Here is a 19,078-nt window from a genome sequence, read left to right on the forward strand (position 1 = left end):
CCATCTGTTTGTGTTTCTATTGCTGTGAATTACAGTATCCATCGCTGACAGCTCATTGGAGTGGAATGAAAATAAGACGATAATTCACCGGGTGAAACTGTGCAGAAAGGGCAAAAAGGCTATGATCTCATTCAGAAGTTCAGCCCTGTCTCCGTGATGGGTCATTTGTTCTCTAGGAAATAAAGGCAGCTACCTGGGGGAAAAGTGGGTGGGTTCTGGCTCCGCCTTCTGGATAGAGTAACCTCTTCTGTTATCACATGTCATCATCTACTCGGCAGGACCTGCAGGGGTAGGTAGACTTGGAACCCTTGCATGAAATATGCAGGCCAGTGAAACTCAGCACAATACAATTACCATCTTTTTAACTACCAGAAGTTTTGAGGTTCGAAGAAACAGGTTGCTTTAGTAGGTAGAGGACTCCTTCTTCGTCATTGGATGTGTACACGCAGAATTTGAAAGTTGACACAGTAAGAATGCTCTAAAGAACCAAAGGTCCAAATGGCATGTGGTAAGTTGGGTTTTCATTCACTCATATTCTGTCCCCCTCCGTGCACAGTCCTTCCTTTGGAAAAAAGACAAATCACACACCCCTGCCTTCTGAACTCAGGTGGGTTCATACGATATGTTCTGGCCAATGAAATGGGGGTGTAAGTGATGTGTGCAACTTCCAAAATGAAGCTATGAGAACCAACATATGGGTTCATCAGTTTCTCTTTTCCCATCACCACAAGAACAGCAATGCTTATTATACAGGCCAGCAGAGGAACAGAATCACAATTGACTTGTGTCCCCATCCTATCTGGAATCATCAATAAGAAAGGAGCATTTACTGTTGCCAAACACTGAGATTCAGGGGTTGCTTGTTAGCACAGCATAACCTAGCCTACACTGACAGGTAGAGGAGTGGGCAACCATGGGGCATGGGCCAAATTACCCCACCAGCTATTGCTGTAAGTTCATTGGATTGGAGCATGGCCACACAGATTTGTGTAACTATCGTCTATAACTGCCTTCATATCACAATGAAAGAGTTGAATACTTGCAATCGTGACTATGTGTGACCCGCAAAGCCTAAAATATTTATCAAAGGGCATTTTTTCTGAAAGAGTTTGCCAGCCCTTATACTAATCGATCATTACGATTCTTGATTTCCTGTGAGTGTTCTGTGCTGTTGTTCATTCACTTATTATGCAAAGATCAATTGGTGATCATTATGTGCCAGGAACTCTTCTAGGCTCTGGAGAAAAGACAGGGAACTAGAAACAAAATCCTTGCTTTCATGGAATTTATCTTTCATGAGGGAGATAGACAATAAATGAATAAATAAAAAGAGAGGAAGATGTAGACTCATGAAAGGGATTGGGGGCAGGGAAAATTCTAAATGGTAATTTCAACTTTAAAAAAGAGAACATAGTCTAAACTATGACATCACCAAGGATAAAGAGGCCAACATACTTTTAAAGTTAAAGTTCATAAAATTTCAACATGAAGATACTCTTGAAACTGTAAAAAGAGGTTGATTCAACTTAAATAAAAGCTTCTTCATAGAATTCATGATAAAAATCAGATTTCACACCTATAAGACTCTGAGTTGCCTGATCCCAAGATCAGCTGATGTCTCCGAATTCTCCCCTAACCTGTCCGTCTCTTGCTGTATCCTGTAACACCAGTCATGCCAAGTTCTCTCCTGCTCAAATTTTGGCTCAGCTCTTACTAACCACAGTTCCTCGGGAAGTTAAGACTAAAAGGCTTAACTTCTCTGATTCTCAATTTCCTCCTTAAAGCTTCCATTGTAGGGCTGGTATAAAAACTAAATGAATAATTTTCTATCTTGACTGTGGTGGTATCTTGATTATATGACTGGATGTGTTTGTCTAATTGTTAGAGCCCATTCGCCTCAAAAGGGTGAACTTGTCTGGATATAAATTATACCTCAAATTGGAAAACAAAATCAATGATATAACACGTTATAACTGTCTTAGTACAAGACAGTCGTTCAGCTAATGTCATTTGCTGCCCTCACCCTGTTTTCTGTTGCTTTCCCTGGAGGCCTGTGACAATCTCAGGCATTCCTTGTGTGGGAAACCAAAAGCACTTCGCATATATCTGAAATTCTAACAGAACACTGATCACATCGTATTATGTGTGTTTATGTGCATGTTCCTCCTGGTCTGTGAGCTCCTTGAACGGAAAAGGCAAAGTCTCATTCGTCTCCCATTTTCCTGTCACTTAACACATTAATGGGCACCAGAAAATATGTTTGAGTGAAGGTGAACTTGGATAGAATATGCTTCAGAGAGGCCTGGGGTTGTCTGCTCTGTGCTTGGCATGCCCCACCCCTCTAGAGCTGCCCTTCACGAGCAGGACCTGAATCGTGTTTCCCTACATGACAGCTTGAAACCTGAAGCTATATTAACTTCAACTCAGTAGTGAAACAGACAGGTGCTCAGAAACATCTGAGGGGGAAAAAAAAATCACAGATCCACAGAACATCCTAAGAGGGCAATGATACTAAAGGACTTGACCAGTAATTTCAGTGCACATTTTGTTTTAGATCCATAGCTACAAATTATGATTCTTGAGGACTACAGCTGTTTTTTTAATTTTTCTTTTTTTTAAATTCCTTTGCATTCTTTCAATGATATCAAGCACAATGCTAGATCATAGTAGGTATGCAAAAATTAAACTGCTCAATTCAGCAACTATTTGGAAAGTCCTTTCACTCATCACTTTATTAAACCAGGTGCTGCAGTAGATACTAGAGATATGGAAAATGACAAGGACATGTTTTCTGACCTCAATGTGCAAGGGGATAGGACTGAATCTAAATGGTATACATAGTCCAGCATTTGCCAAGTTGTAGGACACAGAATCATACATCTGCAACTGTATCCAGGATCGAATACTTTCAGTGAACTCTGTATTTAATCAACCTCTTGAGACTCACACATTAGCACAGTTAAGGCTATGCACTGAGAAGGCTTGCAGTAAGTAAATAAGTGTGGTCTATGTCGTTTAATCCGATGTTTCAGGATTATTGAGCTTTTGTTCAGTTACTGTGTGGTAATAAATAACCTCAAAATCTCAGTGGTTTATAACCACCAAGGTTTATTTCTTGCTCATGTTTCATGTTGCCTTGGCTTTGACTCTGCCCCAGAGGTCTTCATCTTGGATTTAGGTTGAAGGGATGGCCCTTTTCAGGTACATGCCATTCATACAACAGAGGGAAAAGAGCCAAAGCAAAGTCAACGTCTCCTAAAGTGTCTGCTAAGATGAGGCATGCATTTCATCTTCTCACATTGCATTGGCCAAAGCAAATCACCAAGTGCCAAGTGCACTGCCAACTAGAAGAGAAGTGTATAGCTCCCCCAGGACCGCGCTGCCAGTCACACGGTAATGCACTGACAGTCCTCTCAGAGGAAGTGAACCGTGTAATCATGTGCTCTACCATGCAATAAACTTATTTTTGCACCACACCTTTTAAAATTTAATTGTCATATCATTCAGCAATTCCACTCTTCAGGTATGGACCCAAAATAATCGTAGACCGGTCTTCAAACAAAAACGTATACACAAATGTTCACAGCAGCAGTCAAAAGGTAGAGGCAACCTAAGGGTCCATCAACCTACCAATGGGTGAACAAATGTGGTACAACCATAAAATGAAATTCAGTCAGCTATAAGAAAATGACATCTTACAACATGGGTGGACCTTGAAAGCAATTTGTTAAATTAAAGAAGCCAGACACACACAAAAGACACAGATTGTATTATTGCATTTATATGAAATATTCAGAATGGGCCAATCCATAGAGACAGAAAGAAGATCATTAGCTGCCAGGGAATGGATGGTGGGTGGAATGGGGCATGACTGCTTAATGGGTACAGGATTTCCATTGGGGGTGGTGAAAAAGGTCTGGAATTAGTGATAACACTGACACAACATTGTGAATGTACTTACTGCCACTGAACTGCGCTTTTCAAAATGGTCAAAACATTAAACTTTATGTTATGTATATATTACCACAGTAAAAAACTAAGATTCCAAACAAATTGATTTGACCGTTTAAGTAAATTTCAATCAGTGCATATGTACTGAGTACCTACTAACAGTTAAACCCTGAACTAAGGAGAAGCAAATAATGAACAAATAAAAAAAAAAGGATACGGTTTCTACTCTCAGGGATCTGAATTACAATTTAGCAGCAAATACGAACAATTGTGCACATAAGACAAAGTAGAATGCATCCAGAATATAAAGTAAAGGTACATCAAAAGTGCTTTGTTTGCAGTGTCAAAGGAGAGCTTAATTTTGACGAAGATGAATTGGGAGAGAAAAAATAAGGATTGACTTAACAATCTTAAAAAATAAACAGGTACCATGTCTACACAGCATCAGTGAATTAATTTCCATGAGTGATTTATTTTGGTTTTCACCACCCTGATGCCTAGATTCGGTACAATCAAGGAGCTCAGCAAAGAACTGAATGAGACGTGGTTGTTACAGGAGACCATATTGCCACAGCGACCATTTATCAGTCACAATTTCCTTGCTGCACACTAGGCCAAAAGTTTACTGAAAAGTAAAACTCCATGCAACTGCATACCAAGAGGTAAGTGCTCTGATATGCCTTCTCTCAACGTCAGCTTACACCCCATCAGAATTTCCACCTCTTTCTTTAAAAGTCTGAGTCTTGAGTCATCAAATGATTACAGATTTCCTAGGTCAGAAGCCGTGCTTTTTATAGTCCTGCACACCTGGAATGTTGCAAGGCCTTAGTAATCGCCTGCTAGAAAGGTATTTGATCTTTTCTGGTTCTGGATCCTTTGGGGAGTATGAGAATAGCTATGGAAATGGCACATCTACCCACCTACACAAATTGGCAAATTATTTTAGGAAAATCACAGACTTTCTTAAGTAACAGCAGAAACTATAAGCACACAGAAAGGGCTATAGAACTACTTGCTCTAACAAAAACCATGATTATGATCTATATGTTTCAGGTTGAGAAACGATCAGTGGTCCAGCCTACGACCACTGGCGGTGAGTGGACCTGGATTCAGATTCTTGCTCTGTCACCTATGACAGTTAACTTCAATTTTCAAATGTTGAAACTGTGTCTTTGTTGAGGGTTATATGAGATATTGATATAAAAAATGAGCTCTATATTAACACATGAGTATTAACCAGTAAATCATGGCTATGATTATTATTTTATATCAGCCTTCTTGGTTTATAGTTCAGGTGGTTCCTGAACAATGGTTCCAAGGCAGAGGTGTTTTGATTGCTGTTTTGCAGATTAGATGACCCAGAGAAGCTCAGAGCCTTCAATAATTAACTAGTCCAAGGTCTTGCAACTGTCACATTTACTCTCTTGATCCTCCCTACTCTGTTTGTTTTCTGACTGGACACACATGTTCACTCCACTTCCCAAGACGAACCCCCCGTTCTCCTTCGCACAACGCAGAGAACAGCGTGCTCCCTGGCTCATAAAGGAAAACCAATATTTGGGTGCCACCAGGTGGTTGGAAGTCAGCAATCCCGTTTGGCATGAAGGGGCTGCTCTTTTTTTCAACAGGCCTCACAGACAGAGCCATGGGAAGGCAGAAACATGGATCCCCCTGGGTGCTGCATGGCCCCTGCTAATCGGACAAGAATGGCCTCAGTCAGAAGCCATCGCCTGGGACCCTCGGTAGATCCTAGGGAGGAGTCATCCCCAGGCTGCTGACTAGAGCAGGCGCTGGCCACAATCGCTCATGTTCCTCCCTGGGACCACAAGGCCACAAGAGGTGACGGGGGTGTGAAAGAGGAGCGGGCTTTATGAAAAGGAGAACTGATCATGCTCAGTGCCCTCTTCCTCTGCCACTGATGTTGGGCCGGGATGTATTAGCATTCTACGCACATCTAGAATGTGTTGTGCTGACTCAGAGCTCCCTCAGAGAAGCCAAGTAGCCTTGGAGCCCAGGCGACTAGGAAGCAAAAGCTGCGGGACCTTGGGAAAGAGAGTTTAACCTTTTGATCCTCAGTTTCTTCATCTGTTTAAGGGGGATAATGAACCCTGTCTCTCAGTTGGTGGGAGAGACAAATTGGCTAGTGGACATAAGCACGATGTCTAAGAAGGAACAGCAGCTTAAAAAGATGTTGTTTTAAAACACTTTGACACTCTCCATGCCTCTCCAACTGCTTATGGCTAGCTGATTTTGAAATAATCATCTTCACTCCATGTATCACGCCTACCTATTGAGGAAAAAGATTATTGGTGCTACTTGTCTTCCTAGCCTCCTCTCTTATTCCTCCGCCTCCTCCCGCCTTGTCCCCTCCCGGTTTTCCTCTTCCCCTCCTCCATCTTTTTCTCTTTCTTCCCTCCCTCTCTTCCCACTGCCTTTTCCCTTCCTCTTTCTCCCTTTCCCCCCTCCTTCTGGTCTCCCTCCTTCTAGTGTCACATCATATACAAAACTTCCACTCAGCAAATAGTAGATCTGGAGTTCCTGTGTCCATGGCACTCTGTTGAAAACGCTGAAATACCAAATCCCTCCCTTAAAGAGAAGAAATAAAACTGAAACACAAATGAATATTTGCAAGATGAGCAAAAAAATTACACCATAAAAGAGGTCTCTACAAGGGCTTCTCAGAAGGGGTTTCAGAGGATTAAGGGGCACAGCCTCTGTCTGGAAGTTGTAACATCGAAATCTGTAGAAAAGGCACATGAACTTTTGAAGAACGCTATCCATGCTAGGGAGCACAGTGTCTGGCACACAGTAGGCCTTCAGGAAATGGTCGGTAGGTTGAACTGCATCCAGTATGATGTGGAATGAGAAGTGTAAGAGTTCAGAGAAAGCAGAGCTCACGATGTGCTGGGTGATTCACTCATTTCATTATTTATTCATTCATTCATAAATTCATTTAACAAATATCTCCTGAGCACTGTTTATATACCAGGTTCTATATATTACGCTAGAGATAGAGAAGGTCCCTACCATCGAGGAATTTACACCTCAGCAGGGAGTCAGATTAGTAATAGAATGATGGTGTGTGTGTGTGTGTGTGTGTGTGTGTGTGTGTGTGACAAGTCCTAGGAAAGAAGGTGGGTAGGATGCCCAATGACCTGGGCAGAGGAGGTAAGAAAAACTTTCCTAGAAGAAGTGGAAGTCCAGGAATTTAAGAGACATGTGCAAAGGTGCAAAGCAATACAAAATAAAAACTAAAAAGATGGCTGCAGTGAAATGTAAGAACTCCCATGGGCCTGGAGTAAACATATGGGTGTGTGTTGGGTGATGTAATAAGACAAAGATACAAAGTTACACAGGGGTCAGATTATGTTGCCTGGTGCCAAGTTAAGAAATGTAAATTTTATACCAAAATCTCTACAGAGGTTGTGAAGGGTTGGAAGCGGGAAAGTGACAGTCATTGGATTTGATTTTAAGAAGACCACACTCGCTGCTGTGACAGGGATGAAAAGCAGGAGAGATCAGAATCAAGGAGTCTGGTTGGGCAATCTTTGCAGTGGTCTAGGAAGGGAGAAATGATGAGGGGAGGAGCTGAACCACGGCAGGGGTGGAGGAGGAATGATTCTTAATGGCCATTTGTGTTGGGCATCGAAAGATGAACTGAACTCACTAAAAGAGAGAACAGAGGCCACTGAAGGCATTAAGGGATTCTGGGTGCATGAGCTCAGTTTGGAAGGAGCTGAAGTTTCAAGCAGAGACAGAGGAAAAGAAAAAAGAGGGGGAAAGAGGAGTAGAAAGAAAAAGGAAGGAAGGAGGAAGGAGGAGGAGAAATGATTTGGGATCACCAGTGAAATGGGCCATTTGAAGGTGAATATTAGAAGGAAGCTCTCAGGACACACCAGTCTCAGGTGGCCCTGTCTGGAGGTGCAGAGAGTAGAGGAAGCCTTGTGTTATCCGCCTTTCATCCCATGTCTCCTCACTGCCTAACTTCCCATCTTTTCAAGATCTTTACCTTCTTCCAGCCCATCTTTCCCTTTTGGAAGCTGAGAATAGGCTAGTGACCTCACTCCTCTTTTCATTAAGAAAACTATCACATGCCATTGAATCTGAGATGCCATTCATTGTAAGAATACCATTGTTTAATGTACACTAAGGACAAAAAATGCCTGCCAGTTAAACTATGACACACCATCAGTTATAAGAAACATTCTAATTTCACGGATGCAAATTAAATCTGTGAAAAGTAATCTGAAGAAAAGTTCAAGAAAATGCCCCCAAACCCAATGAACTGTGCCCTTCTCTGGGCCCATATGTTCTCCTTCCCCGCCCTTCACAGTGGACGAACTAGAAGGAACTCTTATCTGAGGCAAGTAATTCCAGTCGTTCTCAAGACCCTCTTCACTCTTGCCTGCTCAACTTTAACCCTAAAATAATCCCTCTTGCTTGTAGAATCAACTTCTCCTTCTCTGAATAATAATTCCCATCAGCAGATAAAAATGTTGTTGCTTCTACATGAAAAAAGAAGAAAAACTCAGCGAGTCCACCTCCCGTTCTGCTCTGTGCCACTTACTGCACTGTTCCTCTGTAGAGTTTCTTGTCTCTCCTGCCTTCACTTTCTCTCTTCCCACTGTCTCTAGATGCCATTCAACTCAGGCTTCCATCTCCTTTAATTCGACGGAACCATCTTTTGTCAAGGTCGCCAAAGACCAATCTGTTGTGAAACCCACTACTCAGTTCTCAGCATTTGACACAGTTGATCAAGATCTCTGTTTTGAGAAACATTCTTTACTTGGCTTCTAGGAAACTGTACTCTCTTGGCTCTCTTCCCACCTCCCCAGCTGCTTCTTAGCTTGCTTTCCTTGATCCTCATTATTATTCCATTACCTCAACCCTTCAAATATTAGTCTCCATGGCTCAATAACTGGGTTCCTTCTCTTCTCTAACGACACTTTCTCCCAAGGTAATCTTATCCAATCTCACACCACTAAATATCATCTCTATGCTAATTCATATCTCTGCTTCTCTCCTCTGACTTTCCAAATGCCTGTGCAGCATAATACATTTGAATATATAATAGACTTCTCAAATTTACGTTCAAACCCAATTTCTCATGTCTCATCAAAACTTATCCCCCCCACAGTCTTCACCCTACCAGTAAGGGAATTCCATCATTGCAGTTGCTCAGGTGAAACATGGGGACTGTCTTCTGCTTCTCTTTCACAAGTTGCTCAATCCATGACCAAAGACTGCCAGCACTACTTAAAGACGTAGCCATAATTTGGTCACTTCTTACAACCCTCATTGCCACTACCATGGTCAGGCGACCATTTTCTCTCACTTTGATAAACACCAGAGCCCCCTAACTGGGTTCCTATATGTATTCTTTCCGTTGATCTAGTCAACAGCCACAGTGATTCATTTAAGATGTGAGTCAGGTCAAGCGACTGCATGGTCTGAATTTGCGATGGCTTCTTCTTTCATCCTGAGTAATATCGAAGGTCTTTTCCATGGTCTACACATGTCTAGCTGACCTGTGTCTTCGCTATCTCTCTGATTGTAAAGAATGTATATTTCTTTGGTTACTTGTTTATTATCTGCTTCCCCCCCACATACTAAATATAAGCTCCCAAATCATCGAGACTTAGCTTATGCACAGATGCATATCCAGCTCTTAAAACAATATCTGACTTATAGTTCATGCTCAGTAAATATTGCTAAATAAACGAGTGACTGTGTGAATGAATACATTTCCGGATCATCCCTAGATTTCAGCAAAATATTCTCTCTGCATCCTTTTCCACATCACTGAGCTACTGAGGCTGAGCGCTGCTCTCTGTATACCTCACCAGATGGATAGTAGGTTAAATTACATGACAATGTCAGTAAAACACTCCGTGGGCTTCCTGAAGCGAGAAGTATGAAAATAAGAAGTGACCATTATGCTATTAGCATCATTACTACGAGTTCGGCTGTCGCTTGGACTAATAGCCGCTGATCATTTCCATGATCCTTTCTTTCTCGTTTCTCGTCTCCTCTAATCCTCTTCTTTCTTTTTCCTATTTCCCTTTTCCTTTGCCCTGTTTCGTGAACATTTTATGAAACATCACAAGGTAAATATCATCAGAGTGCCGTTCATATCACCGTCTATCTACCAAAATAAACCTGTGCAGACTGTCCCCTCCCAGACTCAGTCACGGGAATCAGCAGAGGGACAGAGAAGCTTCAAAGTCAGGCTGTTGGCATTACAATTCTGGCTTCATCTCTTCCTGAGTAACCTCTCTCAGCCCCCGTTTCCTCACCTACAAATGGGGGATGTTATTAATGCCTTTGTCATAGCAATGATGTGAGGATTACAAATGTAATAAAGACAATTGTATACTAGAAATAAATCTAATTGAAAATAAATAAAAACAAACATGAATATATATACACACACATATATATATAATCAAAATAAACAATCACAGTTCCCATCACAGAAGGAAGCCCTGAATAAATAGAATCAATTGTTATTTTCAGCTCCTTAAGCCTCAGTCCACGTGGCTTGGGCTCTGGCTGGGCTGGACCACCTCCTGCTTTTTTATGTCCCTGCTGTATTCATGTTTTCTCTTTTCGGAGGATGTCAAGATGGAGCAGATTATTAAATAAAATTTTAATAGCTGCATATTATACACACAGAAACATCTGCCTATACATCATGTATATACAGCTCTATGTATTTTCACAAAGTAAACAAACCCATGAGCTGCCACTCAGATTAAGAAACAGAACATTACCGATACTTCCAGAAACATCTTTTGTCTCCCCTCAGCCACCTCCCCATAGATTAATGCTCAGTGGGCTTCTGAAACCATGTGTTTGTTTTTTACTGCTTTTGACCTGCGTAAGAATGGAATCATACCACGTCTACTCATTTGTGTCTGGCTTCTTTTCTTCGACGTTATCTCCATGACAGCCTTCCCTATTGTTGCACAAAAGGGTACGTATTTTCTCTGCTCTCATTTCTGTGTTGTAGCCCATCGTGTGAATGTAGGACAATGTATTTATGCATTTTCTTGTTGATGGGCATTTGGGGCTACTTCCATTTGGAAATTCTGAAGAAAGCTGCTATGAACATTCATGTCTTTGGGTGCATAGACGCAACATTTCTGTTGGGCATATTTCTAGGCGTTGTAATTGCTAGGTCAGATGGCACGGACAAATTGACTCTTTAGTATATACTGCCAAGAGAATTTCCCAAAGTGGCTGTACTCATTTACTCCCCTACCAGCAACGCGTGGAAGTCCCCACTGCTCCATGCTGTCACTCCTTATATTGTCAGTGTTTTTCCTTTGAGCCAGACTGATTGCTGTGGTATGATATTGAACTGTGATTTTAATTGACATTTTCTGAGGACTAGAGAAGTTAATTACCTTTTTCAAATGTTTATTTGCCATTTGGATATTCTTGTTTGTGAAGTGCCTGTTTATCTCTTTTACCCATTTTCTTATCTTACTGGATTGTCTGTCTTTTCCTTATTGTTTTTTAGGACATATTTAAATGTTTTGCACAAGAGTTCTTTGTCAGATACATATATCATAGATATTTCCTTCCACTCTGGAGCTTGCATTTTCATTCTACGAACAGCAGCTTCTGATGAACAGAAATTCTTAATTTTAATGTAGTCCAATTTATCCGTCTTTCTCTTATACTTAGTGCTTTTTGTATTCTACTGAATAAATATTAGCCTACTGAAAAGTCATGAGATACTCTTCTGTGTTATTATTTAAGAAGCTTTTTTCTTTAACCTTCCACCAGAAGATTATTCATCCTGAGACAGCATTTTTATTTTTTCCTTCTGATTCCTCCACCTAGACAGACAGAATGAATCACCCCGTTTTCTGGATCTCCATAATAGTATGGATTACTTTTATTATCTCTATTATATTACATTTTGCCTTGAGTCATATGTATTTTCCTGTCCATCCTCTCTATCTCATCCCCACACTCCAGTCACTCGATGATCTAAAGTTTTCATGGTCTTTTCACTAAATCCTGGCCATGATGCCTTCTAAGTAACTCTAAAATTGGTCAATTTTCTCAATTCCAGCTGCTACCTCCATGTCTAAATTTGTGGCATTTCATCTCGAGTACCGAAATAGCCTCTACCTGGTCACCAACCTCTAATCTACCCCTCTCTAATTAATTGACCACACAAAAGCCAGAATGATCTTCCAAAACATCAACCTCTTCATGCTTCTTCCTTTTATAAAACCCTTCCAGGGTGTCCATTACTCTCAAATTAATGTTCAGCTCATTACGCTGTGCTGCGGAAGCCTTCCAGGATTTGAAGGATTATTTTTCCTTTCTCAGCATTGATGCCTCCGCTTTAAGCTCTTAAGACTTTTTCACTTCCTTGAATGCCTCTTCATAAGGGCTCCTCTGTCTGCCTCCATATCCACGCCGCCGCCCTGGTCTTCATCCTCCAGGTTTTGTCCTGTGCATCTTTTTTAGCAAGAAAACTCCCTGATTCCCTAGTAAGTTAAGTCCCCATACTAACCAATACTATAAAACACTCATATTTTTATCCCTTAAAATTCACTATGCTTCTTATGGATTAAGTCTGTCTTCTTGGACAGAGCATATACTTCCTTCAGGTAGAAACTGTGTTTTGTTTACACCGCTATCCTTGGGCCTCGCTCAAAGCCAACACGGCTCCTTACAATGTGAATGGAAATGGACTTGTGCTCGTATGCCCACAGTCTGACAGTGGATTTGGCACATAGTCAGTCTCAAGAAAGATGTGGTGATTCAGTGTGTTCCTAAAATCCTGGACTCAGTACTGAGAAGGACTTAGAGACCACCTACTTCAATCACCCCACCCAATGGAATGATGATTAATTAATCTCTAACATTCGTACCAAATGCCACCTCTGTGTAACTCTGCGATGACAGAGAGCCACTGCATACTTCAGCAGGCCATTCCAGGCTTGGCTATGAATGTGCATTAGAAGATCTATTTTATACTGAGTTTAAACTGAGATCTGTTTTATCTCCGTTAAAAGCTGGGGTCCTTGTAGTTTTCTGTAAGTAGTACAGTTAGCCCATTTTATCCATATTAGTGAAGTTGACTATCTTTTCTGCAAGACAATCCTGTAGGTATCAAGTCATTTTGTTCCAAGGCAACCTTCTTTAGCTATTTATCATAAGATACCCTCTTCCAGGCACACTGTAGTTCCATAATGACCCTCTTAAAGTGTGATGCTCAGACTTGAATCCAATCCTCCAGATGTGCTCTGACCAATCTAGAATAGGACAAGCTGTTCCCTCCTTTGTTGTGGATAATATATTTCTAGTAATGTAACCAATGGCAGAGCTGGGTTCTGGAGGACCGAGACTTAGACTTTAGTTGCTTATGGAGAAAAAGAATTCAAAAATTAGATATGAAAGTGAATATTTAGAATGAGAAAAGTTGAGGATTTAGATGGTGAGGGAGCCCTGGACCTCAAGCTTCATTAGCTTCGTGGTAAATCACCTTCTAAATGTCCCTAAGATCTTAATAATTTCCTAGTAACATCCTGTTAATCCCTTCTAAATTTATTCCAATTATAACTCACAGGTCTCTCCACCTCCAATGTGCACAGCAGGGTGATGAAATGCAGACTGAAGCTGAACTTCCTGGAGTCCAACCCTGCTGGCACTTTGCAGGGTCACTGTCGGTATTAAGATTACTGGCACACCCAAGGCAGATCTGTTTTTTTTTTTTTTTTATCTACTTTCTTATGAGGAATCACCAAACCCATCTGTCTCTTCTTTTCTCTACTAAAGGGGGTAGGGTTATTCTTCATTTGAGGCTGTGTTTTGTTTTAACACTAAACCACTTTCTTGGCCTGAATTTCCCTGAGCATTTTCCTTCATTGCTCCCAAGTGACACTTCCAAGCTCTCCCTGCACCATTTTCCAACCATCTTCTATAACAGGAGCCTGAATCAAAGAGTTGCCAAGGATGTAAAAGTCATATTAAGCTCTGCTTAGCTCTACCTGCCAATCTTAACCCAACTTTCCTCCCACTGACATTCAAAATCACCTTTATCATATACTTTTCTAGAAGGTCACATTTTTAGTCTGATCAAAGTTAAAGCACATCATTTTTTTTTTTTTTTCTGACTATGAAGTTAATACATGATCACTGTAGAAAAGTTAGAAACGGAACTGGAAGCTCAAAATAAATCATCTATAACCTAACAATCCAAACCTCTTTTAACATCTCAGTATATTTCCTTGCAATATTACTTTTCCTTATCCTTTTACATTGTTCATATCATGCCATACATTCAATCAGAAACCATGCATTTTTTAAATTAACATTTTATCAAATCATTGTCACACATTCTTGGAAATTCTTTATAAACAACATTTTAGTACCTGCCTAATACTATGTTGTATGGATGCTACATTAATTCATGTAGTCTCCTCATGTGGAAAATTTAGATATTTACATTGTCTTTTTTTCAATTATAAATTATGCTTTTTAAAACAGAACTATCTGTACTTAAAGCCTGATCAATTTTCCCCTATAATATCCTCTCCTCTTTATGATGAATTAATAAGGATAAAATTACTATGTTAAAGGGCATATTTTCTTTATGGTTATGAGTATATATGGAGCATCTAACATAAACCTGACATATAATAGACATTAAATGAATACAAATATCTATATATATATCGACAAATCAATCCTTATAATTGTTACAGTCTCAGTAGCAATGCCTAAAAACATCTGTCTCTCTACAGGCCAGCCGGCCCTGAGTGTTCTGATTTGCAAACTCTGCTAAAAGCACACACATACACATACACGTACACATGTCTATACGAATATATTGAAGACTACGAGTGATTAACAAATAAGGAGAAAGACAATTACATAGGCCCCAAAATTCCATAAATTCCCCTATGGTTCTTGGAATTCAAATAACACCTGCCAAATACATTGAAAATCAAACTCTATTATGTAGGAAATTCAGATGATATGATATGAAACTTTAATATATATTAGATCTAGATCATCTATAAAATAACACCGTTTAGATGTTTTCATCAAAATGATCAGATAAAGCTCACATTTTTGGGTTCTATATCTGAATACTAATTAATAACCATGAATTTAATGTCCTGTATATGTTAAAATTTTTAAAAGGACATTATATCATGACTGTCTTGATTTCCATGTTGGTAGTTTTCACTGGTTTCCCTGTCTCTCTTCTTCTGCATTCTCCTTCCACATCATGCCTTCTTCCCATGCTGCTTCCCCGTCCGCCCCCCTCAGCCCCAGGCTCTGGTCCCACCATTGCCACCAGAACCCTACCTTGAAGGTGCAGTTTGCTCTCCGTGCTTTGCAGAAGGACGGAACTCACAGAGTCCAGATTGTCATAGCTGTTACAGCCCAGAGGCCCAGTGCGTGTCTCTGTGACCTGGAGGGGACATCAAGGGTTGCAGACATGAGGCAGACGCCCTTGTCTGGGACGGACTCTGCAGAGTCAGCCCCCAGCAGGGCAAAGCCAACAGAGCGGTCTCCTGCCCTGAGCCACCAGCCACTTCCTGAGCATCCTGCCTGTGCAAAGGACCATGCCTGGCTGCCACCGAGCAGATGACAAGATAGCAGGCCCATCAAGCACACAGACTGGAACCAGAATGCCAGGTTCTATCTGTGGTACTCACTTCATACAGTCACTTTAAGTATTGCATGAACTAAAAAGTGGAAGCAGTATAGTAGTATATTTCCAAAGCATGGGCTTTGGACTCAGGAGAATCAGTGTGAAATCCTGGCTGCGCCATTTATTTGCTCTGTGACCTAAAGAAGTCACTTCAGTTCTCTAAGCTTCTGCAACCTGAAGCTCGTAAATCCTTCCCAGGAAGGTTGTGAGACTAGACATGAAGGGTGTAAGTGCCTGGCACATGGCATATGCTCAAAAATGGGCATCTCAGTGTCAAAAGCCTCTATAAATTGTAATAAGTACACATGTACTACTACTAGTAGGCAAGAAAAATAAAATTATCCCCCTTTCCCCCAACAAAAGCTTTGCAAGGAACACAATCAGCACCCCTGCAGAACGAAACACCCGAATCCTATGGAGGTGTGTTTCCCCAACGTCGTCTTAGAATAATTGAGGTGGTAGACAATAGGGGAACAGCCATTCAGAAAAGATAACCTTGAAATAGGAATGGTTTAGTATGAAAAGAGCTTTCTTTGTCCCTCTAGCCTTCACTTCCCATTAGTTAATACAGGCACTTGTACGGCTGTTTTGAGATTTGCACCCAACTACAAAGACACAGCATTGACTGTTTTGGGAATTGATGACTTGGGAACAGCCACAGGGATCTCCAAAAGCCAGTTCTGCTTGTTTCCAGGCGTGAAGCCTTGGATCAGTAATTGCCTTTTCTAAGCCTCTATGTCCTCATCTATAAAATGTCACTAATACTCTCACCCACCTTGATAGCTCAAGGGGTCATGTTTTTGAAGTGTTCAGCACTTAGGGAACAGTAAATAAATGCAGGATCATTAGCTTTGGGGTTTTAATAAATAATTTATTCTTTTAAAAAATGTTTTTAATTAAAAACTTTTTTATTATTATTTCAGATGTTTTGATTATAGTTGGCATTCAACATTATTTTATGTTAGTTTCAGGTATACAGGGTAGTGGATAGATGATTATATCATTTTTTCTTTTGTGAACAGAATAATAACATAGTTATTATCACACCGTTATTATTGAGTGAGAGTCACAACTACCAATTAATTTGGCCAAAGATACCCAGGAAAAGAAAAGCATGGGAAAAACTGCCCCGCCTGGGTCAGCTGTGTGTCTTACTTAAACAAAGCTGGCAATGAGGCCCATTCCAGCCAGCTAGGTCTTGAGGTAGTATCAAGAAATGTCAAGGAGAAGCCAAGTCCCAGATTGCGTGTGGAAGGCTGTGCTAGTCTAGGAATGGGGTCTTGAGCGGCTGCGCTGCAATTTCTCTGAGAAATTCTTCATAAGGAGGCAGGTCGCGCTTCCAGGATGCACGAAAGAGGATTGCCCTGTGACAGAGCTTCAATATCTCAATTCCACACTCCACCCAGTGGGGAGAGAACCATTTGGTGATAATGCAAACCAGACCTTCGCTTCTCTCTGACTCTGACGGCTTCATAAAGATCAGTCTCTCGGTGCCAAGTTCCCCAACAACATAGTCCCCCAATGTAGGCGCTTCTTCTCGGCCAAGTGGCTCTTGGTTTGTTGGTTGGATTTATTTCTCTCCTTCCGACCTCCCTCCTCAGTAACTCTCTCCCTCCCACATTTTTCTCTTCCCTTGGTCAATTTCTGACTCATCTGCCTGCGTCTCCCCTGACACTGCCTCCCCACCCCCACACATATACACTTTGTTTTCCTAGTAATATCTTTGAAAGTCCTAATAAAGGCCAGGTCTGCATTTTATTAAGAAAAAAAAAATTAGACTGAAGATTGAGAAGGAAAGGGCAGGTATAATCTTGTTTAAGGAAGTCTGAGGTGCAAAACCTCTGTATTGAAACCATCCGAAGAACGAATCCATTGCATCAAAATGATGGAAGGGGAGTTGACTCTGGGTGGTGAACACACAGTGTGATTTATGGATGATGTGATACAGAATTGCACACCTGAAATCTATGTAATTTTACTAACAATTGTCACCCCAATAAATTAAAAAAAAAATGTCTTCCCTTAGTCTTTTTGTAAAGGTAATCCCTGAATTTATTGCATCTAAAATGCAATCTGCTTTTTTTAAAGTTCTTGTGCTCTAAGGCATTGAACTGAAAGTTTAGAGTTGCTTTATCCAGTGTGGCTATTAAACTTAAAATTAATTAAAATGAAATAAACTTACAAATTTAGTTCCTCAGTAGCCACATGTCAAGGGCTCCCTAACCCCATATGACTAGTGGCTACTGTCTTGGCCAGAACAGATATAGGGCACTTCTGTCATCTTGGGTCAATTGGCTAGCACTAGTGTGGATGAGCATGACAGACTGCCTGTGCTTGTAAATAAAGTTTTACTGGCACACAGCCACACCCACTTGTTCACATATTGCCTGTGGCTGATGTTTGTGCTATAGCAGCAGAATTGCATTGTAGCAACAGAGACCATACGACCTGCAAAGCTTTAAATAGTTATTATCTGGCCCTTTACCGAAAATATCCATGGACCTCTGGTCTAGAGACTAGAATTCTATCCCTGTTAAAGTATTCTCTATCTGTGGAATCCTGTATGACCCTTGGACCTCAGAGTTTCCATCTGGAAAACGGGGGTGGGGAATGAAAAACCCAGGTGAGAAAAAAAGTATCGACCTAGGCATCATAATCCGACTCCCACGAGCTGTGTGACCTTGAGGGAAAGCCTTTATCCATTGTTGCATCAGTTTCTTCAGCGAGGAAGGCAGCTTGAACATCATCTATACAGGAGAACTTTGAGAGTGGAGGAGAGGATTGTTGCTAATTATGCTGTGACGGTAGCCAGGGCAGCCCCAGTAAATCAGTACATACGGTCACCCTAATGACGATGGCCATGCTAATAGAGGACACTTGCCAGCATCAGTCAGAACGGTGGGCAGGGGGTACTGTCAGGCAGGTGGGTGTGAAGCCAGGGATCGTCCCTGCCACCGACTCTCAGAACACCTGTAATGTTGTCTTAGGAAGCTGCCACCCCAACCCACCGCAAGCCGTACCTTGATTGCTCCAGTGGATATCTGGATCTCATGGAGCCTCCTCATGGTGCCGTCACGGTCGACAAAGTAGGACGATGCGAGCTGGTGCAGAGCTTCCACACTTTGAGTGGCATTCCCTGACTTCCTGTCGAGGCGGCTCTTGTCCATGTACATGGTTAAAGCCTCCTCCCCTGCATGGAAAGGGAAGAAGCTCAGGCAGCCTGCCCGCCTTTGGGGCAGCGGGAATAGCTTCAGGGCCTGGAGGCTGCACATACCCTCAAACCTCCCAATAATTTTGCCCACATTTCTTTCTGCTTCTGAAAATCAAAAATGCCATGAAAGAGGATTAGTCCATAAGTGGCTGTGAGCAAGCACCAAGCTCCATTAAGACAAGGATCATGGAAAAACGTAGTCATCAAGTCCAAGCCCCACTAAC

General features: G+C 41.3%; 1 protein-coding gene across 1 annotated transcript in view; it reads right to left on the reverse strand.

Moving 5' to 3' along the window:
- BRINP1 (BMP/retinoic acid inducible neural specific 1) overlaps nucleotides 1-19,078 on the reverse strand; it is a 170,534-nt gene that overhangs the window by 37,543 nt on the left and 113,913 nt on the right. Inside the window, exons 4-5 of the mRNA XM_033123206.1 lie at nucleotides 18,664-18,833; nucleotides 15,295-15,400 (exon numbers count right to left, since the gene is read on the reverse strand). Of these exons, the coding sequence (XP_032979097.1) occupies nucleotides 15,295-15,400; nucleotides 18,664-18,833 (276 nt within the window). The remainder of the gene's footprint in view (nucleotides 1-15,294; nucleotides 15,401-18,663; nucleotides 18,834-19,078) is intronic.

Source organism: Rhinolophus ferrumequinum, chromosome 12 (assembly GCF_004115265.2).
Source record: "Rhinolophus ferrumequinum isolate MPI-CBG mRhiFer1 chromosome 12, mRhiFer1_v1.p, whole genome shotgun sequence".
Classification (NCBI taxonomy): Eukaryota; Metazoa; Chordata; class Mammalia; order Chiroptera; family Rhinolophidae; genus Rhinolophus; species Rhinolophus ferrumequinum.